Source organism: Lynx rufus, unplaced genomic scaffold, assembly GCF_022079265.1.
Source record: "Lynx rufus isolate CCGP_SWC_20201006 ecotype Redwood Valley unplaced genomic scaffold, mLynRuf1.p SCAF_18, whole genome shotgun sequence".
In the NCBI taxonomy this organism is placed as follows: domain Eukaryota; kingdom Metazoa; phylum Chordata; class Mammalia; order Carnivora; family Felidae; genus Lynx; species Lynx rufus.
Window position 1 is genome coordinate 1,018,431 of NW_025814832.1, and position 23,625 is coordinate 1,042,055.

The following is a 23,625-nucleotide window of genomic DNA, read 5'->3' on the forward strand; positions in this document are numbered from 1 at the left end:
GTCAGGAAAACAGGGCAAGAGCACAGGGTGAGGACAAGTGGGCTTCTTGGTACAACCTCCCCTGAGGATATGGGGGGGTAGGAGAATGAATGAGAAGACATGTGAGAGTGAGGGCACAGAGAGAATGATATGGGCATCGCAGGGAGCTCTGTGCTTCTGGGCAGACGAGTCCTAAAGTTTTAACCGTAAGTCAGTCTATTATTGAAAACAAAGGCAGAACATCCACATGGTCACATAGGAAGGGAGGCTGCCCATCCACAATCCCAAGACAAATGTCATCCAGGTGCCAGTGGCCCTCAAGGCTGTGCATAAGCCTTTCTTCCCTGCAAGGCATGTCCAAAGTCTTCAGCACAGAGCCAGGGCAACCAGCCATCCTACTGGAAGCATCCAGAGTGAGCCTGAAGAGATGACAGATGCTGGATTCCTACCCAGCCAGCCCCTGATGTGGGGACCCAGAAAAGCAGCACCCAACCTAGAGGTGTCCGAGGAGCCCCTCTCTGCTTATCTCCTCAAAGGCAGGAATGAAAAATACTAAGGAACTTATATCACCATATATTGTATGATCCCATTTATATAACAGCTTCCAGGAACTGCCCCTTCTTCCTTTACAGACATGTGGCTTCTAGCCATGGATCATACTCTTCAGCAAGGAGAGGAAGATGTAGGTTCCTTTAAGAAAATGAAATAAAACAGACCCTGGATGTCAGTCCCCACAAGCGCTGTAATACAAACCAGAAAATGTGCTCAGCCTGGCATGGAGGAAAGCTCACCAGGCCAGGAGTCCGGCTCGCCAGGTTCTAAACCTTCTTCGGCCACCAAGTCAGCACATGATCTTGGGCACACCACTTAACCTGTCTAGGTCTCAGTTTCCTTTCTCTATACAATAAGGGGACAGAAGCACATGATCTCTAGGGTCCTTCCTGGCTTTAATACACTTTATTTCATCTATTCTAAAATGTTTTTGTAATGCTTGTTTATTTTTGAGACAGAGTGGGACAGAGCATGAGCGGGGGTGGGGCAGAAACAGAGAGGGAGACATGGAACGCAAAGCAGGCTCCCGGCTCCAAGCTGTTAGCGCAGAGCCCGACGCGGGGCCTGAACCCACAAAGCACAGGATCATGACCTGAGCCGAAGTCGGACGCTTAATCGACTGAACCACCCAGGCACCCCTATTTCATCTATTCTAAAGCACACATTTTTTCATATTTTAACATCTCTGAAAATCAGGATGCATCTTGCAATGGTGGCATCTCAGAGTCAATGGAAGGTGGCATAAAAAGTGCTTCACACGCTGTTATCCATTCTAATCCCTTAACAACCTGGTGGGGTCAGTACTATCTTTATCTCCCTTTTACAGATGAGGAAACCGAGGCTTCTGGAGGTTATTAGCTTATTCAAAGTCACAGAGACAATAAGTGGTGGAGGTGGGATTTTAACTCATGTGTGATTGATTCCAGATGGCAGTGATGACCTTGCAGGGGGAGTAAGACAGAGGAAGAGGGGCGAAAAGAAGATGGAAGAGGAGGAGAGAAGGGGGCGGAGGAAAAAAGTGATTGCTGAACACCTACTACACACCGGGCCCAGAGCTGGGTGCTTTCACACATGTTAGAGGAGATCCTGTTAATTTGGCTGCTGACGTGGGGAATTCTTGGGGCTCAGCCATGTGCCAGCCACGAAGCATAGAACAGGAGGGCCAGGCCTGAAGGCCCTTCTCAAACGTTGCCTTTGTCAAGGAAAATCAAGGGCCAGAGTTTTCCAAGCAATAGCCCCAGTATTCTTTCTGTCCACTTGCAGAACCAGAGACAGTTGCATGGAGTCTTGCCAGGGAGATTACCGTATTTCTACCAACTCTTAACTATCCAACCTTTTTAAACATTATCTGAAATGGGCCACTTCTCCCCAAATTACACAGGGCCCTCTTTCCTGAGGCTCATCAGGCCTCCAGAAGACCTGGCAGGTGAGTGACAGGGTAGGTGGATTCATTTCCCTCTTGGTCAGAGCCAAATGTAATTAGGAGGACAAATCTGAGGCTGGAGCTGTTTCATCATTTATCGGAAGGCCAATGTCAGTGCCTCTCAGACAACATGCCTTTCTGGATTATCCCCCACATCACCCGTTTCCTCAGGAATGCAGATGAGCGTTGATCACTCGCTGAAAAATAATCCCACGTTTCTAGTGTATGTTTTTACCTCTCACATACCCTCTGAGACTCAGCGGTCTCCCCTCTCCCTTCCTCTAAGGTGTCATCAGTGGAGGCAGAGCCATCACTTGGCCGAAACCCACCCTTTGAAGTCCTGCAGTGTGATCGTGTCCCCCAGCAGGTCCAAGAACTCCTTGAAAGCTGGGCTCTCCTCATTGTTCCCAAATAGCTCCTCCTCCAGGGTCTGAAAGAGAAACAGAATCAGCTGTAAGAGTTTAGAAAAGGCCTTCTTGATACCTCTGATGCTTCTTGATGCCAAAGGACAGAATGTGGCTGTCCAGCTACCTGGTCCCTTTCTTCCTTCCTCCCCATCCCCCCACATTCACCAACAAGTGGGTCTGCTTGACTGGAGGAAGGACCAATAAAGGCTCAATCAACAGAGCTGGATTCTCGGGGCTGGTGGTTGACGTCTCTCTATTTCAACAAATGCTGCTGGTCAGCATAAAAGGCAACGCTGAAGCAAAGAATTCTTAGAGTTGATACCAAAAGCCAATCCGTAAGTTAAAAATTAATGGTTGGACTTCTAACAAAGGACTAGTATCTAGAATATACAAAGAACTCTCAAAACTCAGCAGTAATCAAAGTTATAGTGGGATACCACTTCACACCCACTGGATGGCTCTCATCAAAAAGCAAGACAAGAAATGTTGGCGAGGATATAGAAAAATCAGAAGCCTCATACACTGCTGGTGGGAATGTAACATGGTGCTGTCTCTCTGGAAAACAGTCGGGCAGTTCTTCAAAAAGCTAAGCATAGAGTTACCATATGGCCCAGCAATTCTACTCCTAAGAATATATCCAAGAAAAATGAAAACATAAGTCCACACAAAAACTTGTACATGGATGTTAATAGCAGCATTCTTCGTAATAGCCCAAAAGTGGGAACAACCAAAATGTCCATCGGCGGACAAACGGATATACGAAATGTGGTATGTCCATACAATAACACATAATTCTGTCAAAGGAGCGCAGTACTGGATGCAAAACATGGATGAACTCTGAAAACATGTTAAGCAAAAGAAACTAGACATAAAAGGCCTCATGTTATGATTCCATTTACATGAAGTGTCCAGAACAGGCAAATCCCTCGAGGCAGAAAGGAGCTTCGTGGTGAGAGGAGCTGGAGAGAATGGGGAAGAGTGACTGCTAATGGGCATGGAGTTTCTCTGGGGATTAATGAAAATTTTCTGGAGTTAGATAGTGGTGATGGTTTCACAAGCATGTGAATATGCTCGAAACCACTTTATTGAGAATTAATTCTCAAACCACTGTGAACGGTATTGTGAGTTATACCTCAGTAAAGCTGTTATAAAAAGTTTTTGAACAGTAAAATAATTAATAATAATAATAACAATAATAATCCAATCAGGAAATGGTCAAAAGAGGGATGCCTAGCTGGCTCAGTTGGTAGAGCATGAGACTCTTGATCTCAGGGTTGTGAGTTTGAGTCCCATGTTAGGCGTAAAGATTACTCAAAAATAAAACCTTTATAGGGGCGCTTGGGTGGTTCAGTCAGTTAAGCCTCCAACTTCGGCTCAGGACACGATCTTGTGGTTCGTGGGTTCAAGCCCCGCGTTGGGCTCTGTGCCGACAGCTCAGAGCCTGGAACCTGCTTCGGATTCTGTGTCTCCCTCTCTCTCTGCTCTTCCCTCGCATGTGCTCTGTCTCTCTCTCTCAAAAATAAACATTAAAAATTTTTTTTAAATAAAACCTTTATGAAAAAAAAAGAAGAAAAAGAAAATGGTGAAAAGACGTAAACAGTCATTTCGCCCAAAGAGATATACACAGATGGCAAATAAGCACATGAAAAGATGTTCAACACCATTAGCCGCCATTAGGGAAATGCAAATTAAAACCATTATGAGATATCACTACACATCTATCAGAATGGCTAAAATTAAAAAATAGTAACAACACCAAATGCTGGTAAGGAGGTAGAGGAAAGGGATGACTCATACATTGCTGGTAGGAATGCAGACTGGAACCACCACTCTAGAAAACAGTTTGGCAGCTTCTTACAAAACTGAATGTGTAATCACCATATAACCCAGCATATGCTCCTAAGCATTACCCCAGAGAAATGAAAAATTTATGTTCACACAAAAACCTGTATACAAATGTTCATAGCAGCTTTATCCATAATAGCCTCAAACTGGAAAGCACCCAGCTATCCCTCAAAGGGTGAACAGTTAAACAGACTGTGGTATATTTATACCATGGAATACTATTCGGCCATGAAAAGAAATAAACACTATTGATACACTTAAGGATTTGGATGAATCTCACTGAGGGAAAAAAAGCCAATCCCCAAAGGTTATATATTATATGATTCCATTTATATAACATTTGTGAAATGACAAAGTTTTAGAAATTGGAGAATAGATTAGTGGTTGCCAGGGGTTGAGGACTGGAGGTTGGAAGGGATCATGGAGGCGAAAGGGGGGCTGGCAGGGTTATGAAGGGGTCACACAGGAATCCTGTGTTGGTGGACTTCTCCTGTACCTTGACCGTGAAGCCTACACACATGATAAAATTATATACAACAGGGGCGCCTGGGTGGCTCAGGTGGTTAAGCATTCAACTTGGGCTCAGGTCATGATCTCACCTTCTGTGAGTTTGAATCCCGTGCCGGGCTCTATGCTGACAACTCAGAGCCTGGAGCCTGCTTCAGATTCTGTGTCTCCCTCTCTCTGCCCCTTCCCCACTTGCATGGTGTCTCTCTCTCTCTCTCTCTCAAAAATAAATAAACATTAAAAAAATTATATACAACAAAATACACACACACACACACACACACACACCCGACAGATGGTCACACGTAAAACTGTGGAAGTCTAGACAAGGTCTGAAGACTGTATCAATGTCAGTATCCTGGCTGTAATATTACACTACAGTTTTATGAGACATTACCTTTGGGGAAAACTGAGCAGAGATACACAAGGGCTCTCTGTATTATTTCTTAGAACTGCATGTCAATCTACATACAGCTAGAAATTAAAAGTTTAATGATTTTTAAAAAATAGAAAGCAAAGCTACAAACAGTAGTAAAGCCCTGTACTTATGACAGGCATAAGACACCACATGGCCCTGCCTGACCGACAGGTTCTGCCCACCGTGGCGGGATCGGCAAACAGCTGACGTTCTGCAAACGTCCACGGACAGCAATGAACAGCTGCAGAGGATACGAGGAAACTCTAGTACACACAACCACTTCAAGGAGAAAGTCTCTAATAGGTGATCCTTCCGCACCTCCTCAACACCTGCTTTATAACAAAAAAGAGCAGACCTCAGGTTCTATGCCCTCAATAAGCAACAGAATCTAGCTAGATTTTAATAACTCTGTTTTAACAATTCTGTATTTCTTTTTAGAACTGCCTTCATTTCATGCAAGGGATACCGATTTTCTAATTAGAGTAGTGGCACATTTCCTTTAAACAAGACAGACATTTAAGGCGAAAAAAAAAACTTTTTAAAGAAAATGTTAAGCAGTTAATAGTATAGGCGTGAAAAAAGGATAATCGAGGCATATGGTAGACAATACGATCTTGAATGTCATTTATGAATGTCTGAAGCTGGGGAAATACCGCTCTCTAGCAGGGGTCAGCAAACTACGGCCTCTGGGCCATGTCCAGCTTGCTGCCTGCTTTTATAAATAAAGTTTTACTGGAACACTGCCAGGACAATTCATTTAGTTTTGTCGATGGTTGCTTTTGCACTACAAAGGCAGGACTGGGTAGTTGCAACAGAGACAGTATGGCTCATGAAGTCTAAAACATTAACTATCCGGCCCTTTACAGAAAGTGTGCTGACCCCTGATCTATATAGCATGCCGCCAAGGCATCAAACTCTGACTCAGCATGCTGTCTACCCCACATCCTGAGGCCAGAATGTGGGAGAAGAGCTGCTTCCAGGCAATAGACATCTCGTACTGGAAAACAATCCAGCTTATGTACTTGGGGGATGCACCTCTCTGTAGGATTTACAGGTAGCCTGGTATTAGCATTGTCTTCATTTTTACCCTGGCTGTGAGTTTGACCATGCACTCAGGGAGGGGGTGTTAGTCATCACCGTATCCCCCAATGCACTTAGCACAGTGCCAGACAGAAGGGAGAATCAGATGGGACTTGCTTATATCCTAAGAACAGCACAGAGCTATCGTGCAACAAATGTTTGTACTAACTGCCCTGCAAATATAGGTTTGCAAAACAACTTTTTAAAAAGTCTTAAAAAAAAAAAAAGACTTTTATCTCCCCACATGCCTCCACCTTGGCTCAGAAGCATCAGGTAAATAAACAATATACAGACTCCTTCTCAGAGGTGGATGGTTAATGTTCAGTAATTATAATTTTGCTGGAACACTGGATTGTAATCACCCGATGAGATCTGCTATGGTAAATTTCACAAGTGAAGAACTTTAATTGGGGGGGGGGGTGTATTAGCAGAGCTGTACAAAATAAATATGCAATATGGAAAAATAATTAGAGCAGCTACCTGAATAATCTCCTTCCAATTATAAGATTCATCCGTGTTGGCCTTTCAGCTCCTAAACTCTTTACTTAATTAGAATGTTTTTAAGCAAACACATGTCTCTCGTGTTCTAATAGCCTCACACAAGGAAGTCAGCTATCATCTAGGCAAGAAAGACATCATCACACACACACACACACACACACACAACAAAAAAACCCCACAGATAATACTGAAAGATACTATCAATGTACCATAAGAGCATCAAAACTTTTGTCCATTATTTCACACAGCAAAAAAGTTATGAGTATTTCTATAAAATCACCATGCTAGGCCCTTAGATGATACCAAGATGAACCTTGGAACCTGTGGAACCTTCTTTCATACAACCTAGGTGAGGAAACACGGGTGTGTTCAAAGACCACTGCTCAGGATGTTAATAAATGTTCACGGTAGACAAGATGGGAAGTTTGTGGTCTTGTGGTCAGATAAGTATGGGAAACACTGAGTTCAACAAATTTATAAAAGCTCTTTACCTTGGGGGTTCTTAGAGCCTGTAAAATGTTCCCACACAACTGCCCCACCCCCACGAGTCATTTGTTCACAGAGTACCTCACCAGGCTAGTGTCTCACGGAACGTACTTTGAGAATCGCTCTGATCAACTAACCCCAAGGCAGCATATAAGTGCTACAAGAGACCGAGGGGCATGAGCAGTGGTGTACTGATATATTTTTCAATCACCACTTTTCCAGCGAGGGAAAACGGAAGCCCTGGTTTGCCGATTTCCACGGCGTAAATACTTCCACTGCGGTTGATCTCCAGCAACCAGCCTGACATGGCTGAACTCAGAGCGGGAAGAGAGGCACGCCATGCCCCAGCAATCTAAGGAAGTTCCGGGAGAAAAAGCTAACTCCCAGCTGGGAGAAGGACAAGCAAGGAGAAAGCAGCTCGTGTTGATCTGTACCCCCCGACCCAGTCTGATTTTTCTTGTGACAACACAGCCCCCAGTTGAGGGGAGCCGCCAGGAAGAAGTCAAATTTACTGTATGGAAAACTATATTACCGTTTAAAGGATCTGCAGGCCTCCTTGTGAGAAGCAGCCCGCCTTGGTGATTCTGTCACCTCCAGCCTAATTCCTATGTGAAAGGTGGCTGCTGTATCTGGCACGTGTAAGACCCTGCCGCAGGGCTCCTGTGCTTGGGGGGAGGCGAAGCGTCCCCAGGGAGAATCGACGCCATATGGCGACCAGTACAGATGTGTGGTGCTTACCTGCCTGGCTTTTTGATAAATGACCCCAAATTTGAATGTGTTGTTGACATCGTGCTCATCATAGGACACAATCATTTGGGAGGCCTGGGAAAATGTGGGGAGAAAAAAATCAGATTGTTTATTAACTCGGACGCAAACAGATGGGGAAACACCCATTTTGGTGGAGAATACGCCCCCCAGTGTGAGACATCCGTGAATATGGAGGGAGACAAAGGGTGAAGCCAGAAGTTACACCTAGTTCCCAGACCCAGGCTTCCCCCAGCGCGGCCAAACTTCTGGATCACCATTCCATTCCCATCCAGATCTGCAGGCCAAGATCTGGGCACACGGGGAACCCAGCAGGACTCAAGGAATGGGACTTACTCCAGTGCCTTAGCTGTGATATAAAAAGGGAAGCCAGGACCCCAAAAGTGGTCAGTGAGGAAGACGCTGGCTCTAATTACACCTCTGATCAGCAGTATGATTTTGAGCAAGGCCCTGCTTATGCCTAGACTTCAATCCCTCTTACCCATCAAATGAAAGGCCTCTAAGGAGGAACATACAGCCCTATTACAATCTGCAAAGAGTGGGGAACAATTTTTAAAAAAGAACCCCAAGCATTGGTTCTATTTAATTTTCTGTTTTGCTTCAGAGTTGGTATCCAGGGCTCAGAAGCACAAAACTCTAGATCTTGAACCCGCTGCTTTTACCTGTATAGCCCTGAGCATGCCACTTTACTTCTCTGGGCCTCAGTTTCCTCATCCATTAAATGGAGACGTGTGGTTGTTAAGATTCAATCAGACCAAGCACATAAAGTGCTGAGCACAGAGCAGCTATCATCATCACCATCCACGTAATCCTCCAGAAAGATTAGAGCTGAACCAGCTTGTTAGGAAAGGGGAGATCTGGGTGTTACTGGGATAGTTACTGGGATAGTCCCTGCAGTAAAAAGGAGGGAACTGACCGTGTGTTATACAACAGGAAGAACAAGGCGTGACTGTCGGCTAGCATACGTGAGCCACTGAGGCTCTCAGCTGCCTGAGGAAATGGACACTTCACAGCTCCCCGTGGAACAGCACTGCTGCTGCCCAAGCCCAGAGGGGGACCCCACTCCCGCATGGAATGAGTCAAAGGTGAAGAGCAGCTGTCCTGCCAGGGAAGAGGCATCCAGCCATGGAGACCTTCCAAGGAACATTCTCAACCCTGTGGATTTTAAAACCTTGCACACATCTCGGCCAGATGAACACCGCAGCTGGACCAAGCAGCGCTTCAAATATAGAAAACACGAAAATACAGCGGCTCTTCCATGATCACCAGAGCTGGAGGCTTTCCAAGTTATAGAGAGACCCGTGCACATGAGCGTCGCTGGGTTCTCTCAGTGGATAGGATTCGACGACAAAAATTGCCAAACTTGTGGTTAAGCTAGGCCTTTAGGATGGGGCTTTAATGTGTGGTTAAACCTCACTAATTCAGCTTTAATTACAAGAGGGAGGGCACTCGGAGCGACAGAGTTCAGTGGAGGGCACTGGTAAGTGCCTGCAGATGCTCAGGCTAACAAGAGGTGTCTGAGAGAAGGGCTCTGGCACATTCTCTGGGCAGGAGAGGACCCTGTCATTAACTCAGCCACTGCACAGGGATAAATGGTGTCAAGCCCAACCGTGAACATTCAAGGCGTTTGTTCCAGGGCGTTCTGGAGGTCTCAGCCAGGACAGGGCCTCTCTTCCCCGCCAAACATCTCACCTCATGGTCCCTAGCTATCAGAAGTGGGACTCGGGGAATGGACTGAACCAGCCTCAGTAAGCCTCAGCTGCCCTGGTGTCAGCACTCACTGCACAGCTCTGTTTCCACTCCCGGGCCCTGCAGGCTCGTGAAGAGGCGCTCAGTACACTGGCTCTCTTCCTGTGGCCAATTTAAAGCAATTCACTGTGCGTGAGTGATTTAAGTCCTGTCATGCCATAATTGTTCTTGAGTGGATTTGTTGGTTTGTTAAGTTATTATTGCTCCTCTGCCCACTCCCACCCCCACATCATAACTGGGGTCAAGATCGGGCCAATCCTAAGGAAACTGATAACAGAGAACCAGCCAGTCTATTAACTAGGGCCGGGCAGGGGCTTGTAAGGCCTCAGAGCTGCAGTAACACTGGCAATGGGGAGCCATGATCTGGCCTTTTATTTCTCAGTGGGGTTCTGCCATCTGCCACCCTCAACCTCCATGATGGCAGACCAGACCTGTGCTAGCCCTCTAGCTATAGGTAGAATCACTCCCCACCTCAGTACTGGTCCCAAGGAAATAGGACCAGAGTAATGTGGAGAGGTCTACCACTCCACAATAGACGGGGACCAATTCAGGTGGGTCTTTACCCGGGCATGCCTGAGGACTGGTTCCCAGTGGACCAGTTTGCAAAGGAGTGAGCAGGGAGAGAGGGAGACATGGAGGTTTATTGGAAAACCCCCAACAAAACCCCACCAACATGCAGAGAACATCCCACAGAGCCACAGGTGTGAAAGTCTGTTCCAAGCTCTAGAGCCCTGGGTAGGGGGAGGAGGTGAAGATCCTCACCTTGGGGTACAGGACAGCGTTGAATTTCAGCCCCACTGCGTCATCACAGAAAGCCTAAGCAGGAAGAGAGAGACACACAGTTCAGGGGCCGCTTCCACTGAAAACATGTGGGTTCCTCCGCCCACCAAGAGGAAGGGCACAAGAGGGCAGGACCTGCAGGGTCAGAAGGCCTGGAGTTGAGTCCTGGTTCTGCTCCCTAACGTGTGGCCAGGAAACTTGACTAGCCTTCTTGAGATTTCCCAGTGAAGTGAGGCCACAGAAGGCATTCGGCACAATTCTGCCTGGCATTCCCACTCTCATCGGGTGGGTCCAACCCAACCCAACCCAACTGATCATCCTTCTCACTCCACTTCGCTGACTCAGTTCTCAAGTTCCCAGTATTCCAGAATAGTGACATGGGCCCCGCCACCAGCTGATTAACAGCTCCTTCCTTGAGGGGGTCCTCTATCTGGACCAATAGCCTGGCTATCCTCCAGCCCATCTCTCCTCTTCTGGGAAGGCTACCTGGCCACTCCACCCCTTCCTCCTCTCAAGTCCTACAGCACTCTCCATAGCCAGTCCTGTCTTCCCATTTCTCTGGTCCCCTGAACTGGCTGTGAACTTGGGGGCAGAGACCATGAGCAGCATCAGCTGTGAGGATGAGATGGGGAGGTTGCAGGGAAGATGAGGGCATCTGCCAACAAACTTCCCCACGCCATCCATGCAGTCAAGGGCCAAAGAGTGTAGTGGCCTTCCCCTAAGGGCAGAGCCCTCTCAGGACAAGCCTGCACCCCCACCCCAGCCCTGGGCTAAAAGAGGAAGCCACCTTCTCACAGGGGTTGGTTTTTACCTTTGCAATCTGAGGGACACTGGGCAACTTGCTCAGGCCAGCCAAGGGGATCCGCTCATGCACAGTCTTCACTTTGGACCTGCACATGTGAATGAGGGTGAGAAAAATGTGTCCACAAGAAAGGGCGTCCATTAGGAAAGGGGCTTGAGATGGTGCCTGAGATCACACCAGGCCACAAGGTACACTCGCTCGGTGTCTCCCTACAGTCAGACCTGCTGCATTTCACCCAACCCACGAGTTGGGTGCTACACCCAAATGGTGGGAAAATGGAATCTTGTCATTATCCTGGAGGAGGAGGACACTTAAAGAACCTGCCTGAGATATGGGAAATGCAAATAGTCGCCTTCAAATTCACCATGATTTTGGGGGTTGTTGTGGGGCTTGTGTTCTCCCAAAGAACCGGGCACAGCTTCTGGATACACGTGTGCTCTCACATGTGATAAAGCCTCTTATGAAAAGAAAATCTAAGATTTGAAAATCTGGATTTACTCAAAATATAAATGGGATGAAAGTTGCTTTATAAAGGGATTTACCGTAAGACTCTAAATTTAGCCTGTTCCCTGATTCATTTAGCACATTAAGAAAGTGTTGAATTTTACTGAATGCTTTTCTGCATCTGCTGAGACAGTCATATGGTTTTTAATCTGTTAACCCGGTAGATTATATTTCTGTTGAGCCATCTTTTCCTTCCATGGGTAAAACTCACTTGCTTATGATGCATTGTTTTTTTCATATCCTGCTGACTTTAATTTGCTAATATTTTATTGAGAGTTTCACATGAATAGCAACACTGGTTTTTGGTTTTTTTGTTTTTTTTACTTCCCTTCTCAGGTTTTGATATCAAGGGGTTATCCCAGCCTCGTAAATTGCTGAGGAGTTTCTGATCCTTTGAAATAGTTTGTATACCATAGGGATTTTCTCTTCCTTAAAGTTTTGCTAAAACTCATCTGTGAAATCTCTGGGCTTGCTGGGTTTTGGTAGGAGGATACTTTTGGCTACCAATTTTGTTATTTAACAGTGAATATTTAGGTTTTCCATTCCTGATTGAGTCGATTTTGACAATTTGTGTTTTTCTATATAATTACCCATCCAATGTGGGGTACTGGGTGACTCAGTTGGTTAAGCATCCAACTTCGGCTCAGGTCATGATCTTGTGGTTCGTGAGCTCAAGCCCCACATCAGGCTCTCTGCTGTCAGTGCAGAACCTGCTTCGGATCCTCAGCCCCTCTCCCTCGCTCTCCCTCTCTCTCTGTGCCCCTTCCCTTGCCCATGCTCTCTCCAAAATAAACACTTAAAAAATAAATTATCGGGGCGGCTGGGTGGCGCAGTCGGTTAAGCGTCCGACTTCAGCCAGGTCACGATCTCGCGGTCCGTGAGTTCGAGCCCCGCGTCGGGCTCTGGGCTGATGGCTCGGAGCCTGGAGCCTTGTTTCCGATTCTGTGTCTCCCTCTCTCTCTGCCCCTCCCCCGTTCATGCTGTGTCTCTCTCTGTCCCAAAAATAAATAAACGTTGAAAAAAAAAATTTTAATAAAAAATAAATTATCCATCCAATGCATTGATATACAGGGGGTTTTGGCATTCTCTTAGAACTTTATCTGTACTTAAAACTGCATCCCTTCCTTCACTGCCGTAACATTGTTTGTATCTTTTCACCCTTAATCAGCCCTTGATGGGGTATACCGATTTTATTAATCTTTTCAAAGAGACAACTTTGGGTTTTGTTGTCTCTATTCCTTTTTATTGTTGCTTTCTACTTCGCTGAACTTGTTCTTGTCTTTTTTATTTTCTGCCTCCTATTTTCTTGGGGTTTTTTTCCCTACTATTCTTTTTCTAACTTCCTGATTTGCATGCCTACAGTTAATCTTTCTTCTTTTTTCACAAATGCAGTTAAAACTATACATCTTTCTCTAAGTACCACTTGAACTGCATCCCGCACATTGATAGGTAGTATTTTCATTGTCATTCAGTTCTAAATATTTTGTCAGTTCTGTTGTGATTTCCTCTTTAGCCCATGAGTTATTTAAAGGATTTTCTTCTTTTTTTTAACTTTCTAAATGTATGATATTTTCCTTCAGTATTTTAATTGTTGATTTCTAACTTAATTTTCTTATATTCACGGAACATAATCTGTATGTTATTTTAAATTCGTTAACTTGATACACAGACGTTTTTCAGGTTCTACGTTGGGCTTAAAAACAGTGTTGTTTTTGCTGTTGTGGTTGAATTAGGGAATGTATGTTACAAAATCAGATTTGTTAACTGCATTGTTCAAATCTTCTATATCCTTACAATTGTTGTCTGCTTGGTCCATGGAAGTGTGGAAGATGTTACTGAAATTTCCCACTAGAGCTGAACATTTGTTGATTCCTTATATTCCCATCAGTTTTTGCCTTTCTAAATTCAAGACTATATTGCTAAGTACAACTTCATGACTGTTAGATCTTCTGGGTGGACTGTTCTCTTTATCATCATGGGAGCTGAGCCCTCCATGGGTCCAGGAACGGGCATATTTCTCTGCCCAGGTAATGAACAGATTCAGAAACAAAAAAATTAAGGGTAAGGCAGCTGGAAGTCAAAATAACTCCTTTGTTACTGATAAAGGCCACCCGGCTTAGTGTAAAGATGAAATGAGTCTCCTAAATGACCCCCAGGATTATCCACCAGGTCACAGGCAGTGCTGGACAAGAGGCAAGCCTCCTCTGTAGGGGCCTGCCCAGGTGGGCCTTTCAGCACAGAGGGGCAGAGGGAGCACCCTGAGGGCAACTAGCTCTGAGCAGGAGAAAAAGGAAAAACCAGGGCTACATACTTCAAGTTCTTGTTCCCAAACTCATCTATCAGAGAAGGCAGAGAGAGCCAGGGATGTTACACAGAAATGTTCCCTCCACACAGCAGGAAACATCAGGACAAGTTACAAAGGAGTACACTCTCTTTATCCCTACCAATGCTTTTTTTTCTGAAACCCTATTTTGTCTGATTTTAATGTTGCTACATCACTTTTCTTGGTTAGTATTTTTCCAGCATATCTTTTTCCATTTCTTTATTTTAAATCTTTCAATATTGCTTTTCTTTAGGTATGTCTCTTATAAGAAAAATATAGCTTGGGGCACCTGGGTGGCTCAGTTGGTTAAGCGCCCAACTCTTGGTATTGGCTCAGATCATGAACTCACATTTTGTGAGGGTGACCCCATGTCCAGCTCTGCGATGACAGCACAGAGCCTGCTTCGGACTCTCTCTCTCTCCCTCTCACTTTACCCCTTCCCCATTTGCACATACTCTCTCCCTCTCCCTCAAAAATAAATAAATAAACTTTAAAAAAAAAAAGGGGGGGTGCACTTGGATGGCTCAGCTGGTTGGCAACCAACTATTGATTTTGGCTTAGGTCATGATCTCACCATCGTGAGACTGAGCCCCATGTCAGGCTCCATACCTGGAGCTTAAGATTCTCTCTCTCTCCCTGCTAAGCCTGCTTAAGATTCTCTCTCTCTCCCTCCCTCTGCCCTCCCCCACTCTCTCTCCCTCTAAAAATAATAACAATAAAAATTTTTTAAAGGAAAATATACCCACTACCCTACAATCCAGTAATCAATTGCATTACTGGGTTTTTACCCAAAAAATACAAAAACGCTAATTCAAAGGGATGCACCCTTATTTTACTGCAGCATTATTTACAACAGCCAAATTATGGAAGCAGCCCAACTGTCCATCCATAGATGAATGGATAAAGAAGATGTGGCGCGCGCGCACACATGCACGCGCGCGTGCACACACACACACACAGAGGAATATTATTCAACTATAAAAAAAATGGATTCTTGCCATTTGTAGTTAATATGGATGGAGCTGGAGAGTATAATGCTAAGTGAAATAAGTCAGAGGAAGACAAATACCATATGTTTCACTCACATATGGAATTTAAGAAATAAAACAATTGAGCAAAGAGGAAAAGAGAGAGCACGAGAGAGAAACCAAGAAAGAGACTCTTAACTATAGAGAACAAACTGATGATTACCAGAGGGAAGGTGGGTACAGGGATGAGTGAAATAGGTGATGGGGATTAAAAGTACATTTATCATGATGAGTACCGAGTAATGTATAGCATTATTGAATCACTGCATCATACACCTGAAACTAATAGAACACTGTATGTTAACAGTACTGGAATTAAAATTAAAAACTGAATTTAAAAAAAGATGGCACAGAGGAAAAAAAGAAATATAGCTGTATTTTTCATCCAATCTGATAGTCTAGTACATTCATATGCTAATTTAGTCTATTTATATTTATTGTGATCACTAGTGTACTTGGAATGATTTCTATTATTTTGTGTTTTCTATTACTCTGTGCTTTCTTTCCTTTTTAAAATTCCTCCTTTCCTGCCTTGAGTTTAATTTAAAAATTTTTAATTCTCTTTTTATCCCTCTGCTAATTTGAGCTACAGATTTTATTTCTATAACTTCCAATACAGACATGTATACATTTTCCCAACAAACTCTGCACTTCCTCACTATCTCTCTCCTGAGGAGGGAAAAGGAAACAGCAACTATTGAACTCTTCCCTCCCCATCGTCTTTCCTACTTTTGTTTATTAATTTAGTTCAAGCCTCTTTTTTCCCCCATCGGTAATTAAATGTATCGACACAGTTTACCTATTTCTTGCCACTTTTTAGTTGCATCTTTTCTTTCAGTTTCTCTTTTCTTCTGGCTGAAGGACACCCTTTAGTCATTCTTTCGGGGGAATCTGAAAACAGTTTTATTTTGTCTTTGCAGATAGCTTTTCTCGATATAGAACTTTAGATTAAAGGATTCTTTCTTTCTTTCTTTCCTTTCTTTTTTTCCTCCAACGTTTTAAAGATACTGTCCTAGAGTCCCAGAACTGATAGGAAGTCTGCTCACAACCTGGTTGTCACTACTTCATAGATGAGTGTCTTTATCCTTAGGCAGCTTAATTTTTTTTTCTTTCTCTCCGATGTTCCAATGTTCCACTTCAATGTGTCCAGTAGTACTGTTTTGTTTTAAAATCATACTCAGCAACACAGTGTGTGCTTTCTTCAATTCTGAAATATTCTCAGCCATTATTTCTTTGGATATCTCTTCTCCACTGGCTTCTCTATTCCTTCCTCTGAAACTCTAAGACAAATGCTGGGACCTATCAGTCTATTATCCACATAGCTTCCTTCTTTTTCATATATTCTATCCTAGAGCTGTGCTGCGCTCTGGACGAATTCTTCAAGACTATCTTCCAATTCATGGATTCACTCTTTGATTCTGAATACATTATATTAGACCAGATTTTATCCCATGTGTTGAGTTTTTTGTTTTGGGGGTTTACTTTTTGTTTGTTTCTCAGGGTTCATTTTGAGAGAGAGAGGGGGAGGGAACATGAGAGCGAGCAGGGGAGGGGCAGAGAGAGGGAGAGAGAGAATCCCAAGCTGTTAGCACAGAACCTGACACAGGGCTCAATCTCACAAACTGCAAGATCATGACCTGAGCCAAAATCAAGAGTCAGGTGCTGGGGCGCCTGGGTGGCTCAGTCGGTTGAGCGTCCGACTTCAGCTCAGGTCATGATCTCACGGTCTGTGAGTTCGAGCCCCGCGTCAGACTCTGTGCTGACAGCTCAGAGCCTGGAGCCTGCTTCGGATTCTGTGTCCCCCTCTCTCTCTGCCCCTCCCCCACTCATGCTCTGTCTCTCTCTGTCTCCGAAATAAATAAACATTAAAAAAAAAAAAAGAGTCAGATGCTTAACCAACTTAGCCACCCAGGCTCTCCTGTATTAAGTTTTTTTTATTTCAACTATTTTTTTTCCAATAATTCCAATTGTTTTCTTTTTGTACCCATGTGTATCCACTCATGGACTATATCATAATTTATTATCCTGTTTATAGATGCTATTCATTCTTTACCTTTTTCAGATATAAGTCATTTTGAAAGTGTACCATTACTTGCATTTCATCAGCAGTAAATCCAGCTTTCATTTGTTGATGTGTTCAGCTGTCTTTCTTAATGTCAATTTCTCTGGGTGTTTTGGAACTTTCCACCCGTTTTCCTCTATCCTCAGTGCAAGTCACCCTGGTTCAGCTCCATCAGGTTGTTGGTTTGCACAGTACTGGAGGCAGCATTCACATTCTGCAACCAGGTGGCCTGTATAGTCACATGATAATCACCTGACTCATCACAGCACGCTCTTGATTCATCTTCCTGCTTCTAGCCTTGCCTTCCCTCCAAGACATTCCCTTAATCTAGCCAGTGACCACTCTACAATGCACATCATATCATGATACTCTCCTTTCAGGAGCTCTCCTTTGGCTCACAGAATAAAATCTAAGTTCCTAGACATAGTCCATACATGATTTAGCTTTTTCTTACCTCTCTAGCATGAGCCCTCAACCTTACACACCCTCACACACATATATACATTCAGACACACACTCCACATTCAAGCTCTTATAAACTTTTTTCAGTTCTGCCATACCATCTATCTTTGGATCTAAAACAATCCATAAGAAGATGAGTGAGAATAAAAACAAGAATAAGAATACCTAACATGTAGTGAATGTTTTCTGTAGCCAGGTAATAAGAGATGAGCTTATTCCTTACATTAGCCCTACCCCTGGAGAATGTCCGGCACATATTAAGCCTTGATTAAACAAGGCTTTATTTTTTATGAATAGGCAATAGCCCTTTTTGTCATACTGACTGCTTTTTTGCCTCAAATTCTACTTTTTCATATTAATATTGCAACTCTACCCTTTTGTATTTGTTATAACTTTTTCTCAACACTTTTCTTTTTAAATATACTGAATTACTTTCTTTAATAAAATAAAGATACATAGATTGATCCATTAGTGGGGGGGGGGCGGTGGAGGCATGACTCACACTGAGAATCTTTGCTGTGAAATTTAACTCATTTATATTTATTATATATTACATGTATTCAGACTTCTATTATATTTATTCATATTCCTTTATGTTCTATCTTTTGCTAGACGTTAATGTTTAATCTTCCTTTATTTTGGAATGTTTTCATTCTAATAGTGATTTTATATCCATGGAATATTACATTTTCATCAAAATATGTCCAGCTATTAGTTTCCTTTCGTTGACTTCATCTGATATTGGGTGAGCCATTTTAATCTGCAGATTTAAATCTTCAATTAGCTTAAGAACATCAATTATCCACAAACTTAATTCCTGCTCACTATTCCCCACATTTATTATAATTTGCTCATCATTTTAGAGTTTCTGTGTTTTCCTCTGAATTATGTGAAAGCTTGCTCTATTAGTAACTGGGTTTTCCACAAAGTAGATTCTTCTCTTTACTGCTTCTAATATCATTTAAAATTCTTTTTAATTTTTGTTAAGTTTATTTATTTTGAGAGAGAGAAAGAGAGACAGAGCAAGCGGGGTAGGGAGGAGAGAAAGAGAGAAAGAGAGAGAGAATCCCAAGCAGGCTCTGCACTGTCAGCGCAGAGCCCAATGCGGGGCTTGAACTTATGAACCATGAGATCATGACCTGAGCTGAAGTCAGATGCTCAACCAGCTGAGCCACCCAGGTGAATTCTTTTTGGCAGGGGTGCCTGGGTGGCTCAGTCGGTTAAGCGTCCAACTTCGGCTCAGGTCATGATTTCACGGTTTGTGAGTTCAAGCCCCACGTCAGGCTCTGTGCTGACAGCTCAGAGCCTGGAGCCTGCTTTGGATTCTGTGTCTCCTTCTCTCTCTGCCCCTCCCTCACTTATGCTCTATCTCTCTCTATCAAAAATAAACAAATGTAGAAAATAAATTTAAAAAATTTTTGGCCATTTTTAGTTTTCTTATGTTCTTTCTTTAATTTACCAACAACTTTTTCATCTCATTCTGTCACCTTACTATATCTTTTGTATTTTTTTCATATGGTTTATTTTTTCTGGAAGTTTGCTGAAAATACAAAGTTAATAGATATCTAAATCTGGTTGGCTTTCTGTAGCAAATAATCCTTTCTAAAATTTAGTTAGTCCCTACCTTCTAAATGCTAGAGTATGCCTTTTTAGATGCAGAATCTTTCCTTTCACCAACCTGTGAGGCGTTTTTTTCCTCCCCTACTTCTTTACATCCAAACTTAAAAAAGAAGAAATTGACTCAGACTTGTTATTCATTTCCAATTGTGGATAGATTCTTCTTGGCTACCTTCATAGCACATACAGAAGCTGTCAGAATACACTTCTCAGATTTTAGGCTGGAGAGCTAGTTGTTTTAAGACATCAATTAAATAATCCAGAATCCTACAAAGAATGAGGAAGAAGCTGGGACAGGAGTCACTGCCAGCAGGGGAATGTCACCTCTGCATAATTTCTTCTTTGTGTCTGGTAAAGCTTCTAAAGCTGTAGGGCCAATTTTCTTATGTCTGGTTTTCAATTTGGCCTGGCCATCACTCCAAGTGAGATTAATGATTGTCCAACTTCCTAGCTGGTGTACGGCTTCTCCCTGCCACCCCAGGGTTTTCTATTTGGGAAAGCCACATTTGAGATTGCTGATGGGCTCCCCAGGGGATTGATTTCAAATGCTGCTGACCTACAACAACAAAAGTGGTTCCATGTGGAAAGACCCCTGACTGTTCCAAGGCTCCTGCTCACTTCTAAAGAGTATAGGACTCGGGATGCCTGGGTAGCTCAGGTGGCTAAGCGCCTGACTCTTGATTTCACCTCAGGTCATGATCACAGTTTGTGGGATTGAGCCCTGAGTCAGGCCCTGCACTGACAGCACAGAGCCTACTTGGGATTCTCTCTCTCTCTCTCTCTCTCTCTCCCTCTGCCCTCCCTCTGCTCATACTCTCTCTCTTGCTCTCAAAATCAATAAATAAACATTTAAAGAGTACAGGACTCCCCCAGAATTCCTAATTTCATATATCCCAATGCTACACTGCTCTGTAAGGAAGGTGAGCTGGGGCTCAACTCTCAATACCATCCACATTATAGTCCTAACTGCCCCATAGATTATTTTAAAAATAGTCAATGTAAAAAAAAATATTCAATGTGTGTGGTGTGTTCCTGACATCTTTCTCATGTTTTCAGTTCTGAAGCAACATTTCAAATAAGATACAGTATTGGAGTATTGGAAAAAGGGTGTTAGATCCTTGTGTTCAATTGTCATCTCACTCAGAAATCCTATCCAGTTGAGGTCTGATTTCTATTTTTTTTTATTAAACTTTTTTTAACATTTATTTATTATTGACAGACAGAGCATGAGCAGAGGAGGGGCAGAGAGAGGAGGAGACACAGAATCCGAAGCAGGCTCCAGGCTCCAGGCTCCAAGCTGTCAGCACAGAGCCTGACGGCTCAAACTCACAAACCACGAGATCACGACCTGAGCTGAAGTCGGACACTTAAGCAACTGAGCCAGGCAGCCACCCCAAGGTCTGATTTTTATTAAGAAAGAAAATAATTTTCTTTATAGAGAGTCACCTAGTTCAAAATCCTATTTGGAGTTGGTGATCCACATATTACTCCCTCAAAAAATTTGCTCTAGCAATTTAGTTAACTTCTCCCTGCCTTGCAAATATGATTTCTAGCCAAGTGAACCTCCGTAAAGAAAACTGCTTCCTTCCTTAATAAAAAACCAAGACTGGATGGGTGCTGACAACTCCCTTGTACCACCCCCACACACACCCCTCTCCCACAGCACGACTGTGTGCCCCTGCTCCCTCCCATATTTATCTCAAAATTTGGGCAGAAAAAAAAAAAATGTTACTGCTTCTTTCAAATGCCATCAAGGACTTCCAATTAGATTCAACGAATATGGACTGGGAGCTTGACAGGTTCACAGCACTCTGCTAGGCACTAACACTTGGCCTTCTAGGCTTCTCCACCAGTCCACCAGGGGCAGAGATAAATAAGATACAGACTCTCTGTGCTCCCACAGCATCCTGTGCATAATACCTGTGACACACAGTAAAATCCTCTGCTTTTTTCTACTAGACCGTAAGCCTTCAGAAAACAGACCACAACTCAGCCATCATTGCATCCCGGCACCTATCACACTCCCCAGTACAGAGGGGGTTTTACAAAACATGTCAGTTGAACAAAACAGAAACCAGTCCCAGATCCTGCCCCTGAGGAGAGAGGTACCATGGCTTAGCTGTAAATCAGTGCTCCCGCTGTGACCACTTTCCATCTCAGGGAACCCTGCACACACACACAGATGCTTTGGGATCTGTCTTCCCGACTGGACGCACGCCACAAGCAGTGCTCTGGCAAACCCTCTCCCAGGGCGATTTGGAGTTGTATCTCAGCAGAAAGAGCCATCTCTATTTTCCCTTCCAAAATTCTTCAGAGCCACGGTCCCAGCCAGACAGAAAGGCAGGCGGGGGTATGGTCTAGGTGACCTTGAGACTAGGATACCACTCTGACTCCCACAGTTGGCCGGCTGGCATAAACACCTGGTCTCCTTGCTTAGCAACTCAACAGAGCCCCAGGATTCCAGCCAGTCTGTTCCCCACCACCCCCCCCCACACACACACACCCAGACCAGACTGGTCAGACTGGTATTTCTGGGTCCCTGCCACTAGAGGCGTGGCCTCCAACGGTGCAGCAGCCCCACCTGAGAATGATCCGAAGGTACTCAATGCCCTCTGCCTCCTCATACTTGACGGACAGGAGCAAGTTCCCCAAGCTGCTGCCAGTACAGTAAAAGTTTAGGTGATCCTAGAAAGAGAAATCAGGTATTAACAGAGTAGGAGACCTTCCAGACACGGCTCCCCCAAATCACCTTTTTTGCCCACAGCAACGAGGAAGAAAGGCAAGGATGTTGTGGCTGCTGTTGATGAGGAGGAGGAGGGGGAGGAGGAGGAGGAGGAGGAGGAGAAAGAGAAAGATCACAGGAGGGGATTCCAACTGCGCAGTCATCGGGATGTGCCAGGCACTAGACTAAGCACTTAACACCCACTGACTTCTTAAATCCTGACCACAACCTTATGGGAAGATGACATCATCATCCCCATTTCATAGATATGTAAACCGGTGTCCAGAGAGGCTAAGTAACTGCCCAGGGTCACACAACTAGTAAGGGACAGATCCAGTGTTCAAGCCCACCTTGAACGCTGGAGCTCAAGTTCCCCTCCACAGGACCCCACATCCACTTTCTTGCTCCCAGGAGGAAGCTCCTGCTGATTCCGACTATTTGTGGGAATAAAACTAGGAGGAACTCTGGCTCCTCCGCCCGTGGGAAGCTGGGAGCTGCTCTGGACAGTGGGCCTCTCTCAGGCTCGGGGAGCCCACCCTAGATCTGCCATATCAGGGTGGGGCCCTGGAATCTGCATTTGAACAAGTTAGGATGGGGGTTCTGATGCAGCTCCCTCCTCCTGTGAAACTCTGCAAAACTGCCTTAGACTGGAAACTTCCAGAATCTGCCCTTGGGACTTCCGAACCAAGCAAGTCTGAAGAGCAGAATATATTTAAAGAAATGTAACTTTGTCACTTTTAAACAATCAGAGGCTCACAGCACATCACCCTGGGGACCTGCTGGAGTGAGGACACGAGAGATTTGTACTATGTACACAGAAACAAAGACTTCCAAGGTGTGAGAACATATTTTCTCCTTCACCCCCAAACGCTCCCCATCCGGTCACCTCCGTGAACATTTGGTGGGGGTGGTGCCCCCAAGGACCCATCACACTGAGCCTTCCTGACTTCTGTACACCCCCTGTACCCTCGCCCAGGAGCAGAGCCAGTCGGACCTCCCCAGCCAGGACAGCAGGACAGTGGCAGGCCCTAGGAAGGGGGCAGGCCCAGGAAGGAGAAGAGACAGGGAGAAAGGGGCGCTGGACGAGGCTGGTCTAGGTGCATTTCCCTGCCTGCACCAGCAGCTATTTCCACCCAGGGGCCCTCAGCCTCACCTTCCCTAGGAAGTGCCTGCGGTAGGCCCTGGCTTCGCCCTTGCACTCGAGCTTATAGCCAAATGTGCTGGGGCTGAGACTGTCCTCTTCCTCCTCCTCACAGATGCTGCTGCCAAGGGAGGTCGGTGTCCCCACATTCTCTGGGTCTTCGATCCAATAGCCCCCAAACTGGGGCAGGACAATCAGGGGGTACGGGCCTCCCTTCTCCACAACCTGGAAGCAGAGAGAAAGTCTTGCACTGTGGCCCGCCCTGGCTCTACAGGGGGAGCAAAGGAGTGGGGTGCCAGTGGTGGCACCCCCCCACCTCTGAACTGTTCCATGGTGGAGACTCCTGTATTTGAGGCCTGTGTTTACAGTAACACAAACCCCAAATTTAAGCCCAACAACCTCTCAGCTTTGCCGACCCTGGAGCACCGAAGTTGCAAGGCTGTGATCAGCACCCCAGTCTCAACGTGGCAAA

The 23,625-nt window shown here is 44.7% G+C and overlaps 1 protein-coding gene and 1 non-coding gene across 3 annotated transcripts in view; one reads left to right on the forward strand and one right to left on the reverse strand.

Moving 5' to 3' along the window:
• RAP1GAP2 (RAP1 GTPase activating protein 2) overlaps nt 1-23,625 on the reverse strand; it is a 190,669-nt gene that overhangs the window by 32,945 nt on the left and 134,099 nt on the right. For both annotated transcript variants that reach the window (XM_047080602.1, XM_047080604.1), the window contains 6 exons: nt 23,166-23,378; nt 21,872-21,975; nt 11,304-11,382; nt 10,475-10,528; nt 7,937-8,020; nt 2,284-2,384 (listed from right to left, as the gene is read on the reverse strand). In XM_047080602.1, the coding sequence (XP_046936558.1) occupies nt 2,284-2,384; nt 7,937-8,020; nt 10,475-10,528; nt 11,304-11,382; nt 21,872-21,975; nt 23,166-23,378 (635 nt within the window). The remainder of the gene's footprint in view (nt 1-2,283; nt 2,385-7,936; nt 8,021-10,474; nt 10,529-11,303; nt 11,383-21,871; nt 21,976-23,165; nt 23,379-23,625) is intronic.
• On the forward strand, nt 3,590-3,662 carry TRNAK-CUU (transfer RNA lysine (anticodon CUU)). The gene has a single exon. It is a non-coding gene; the product is annotated as a tRNA-Lys (tRNA).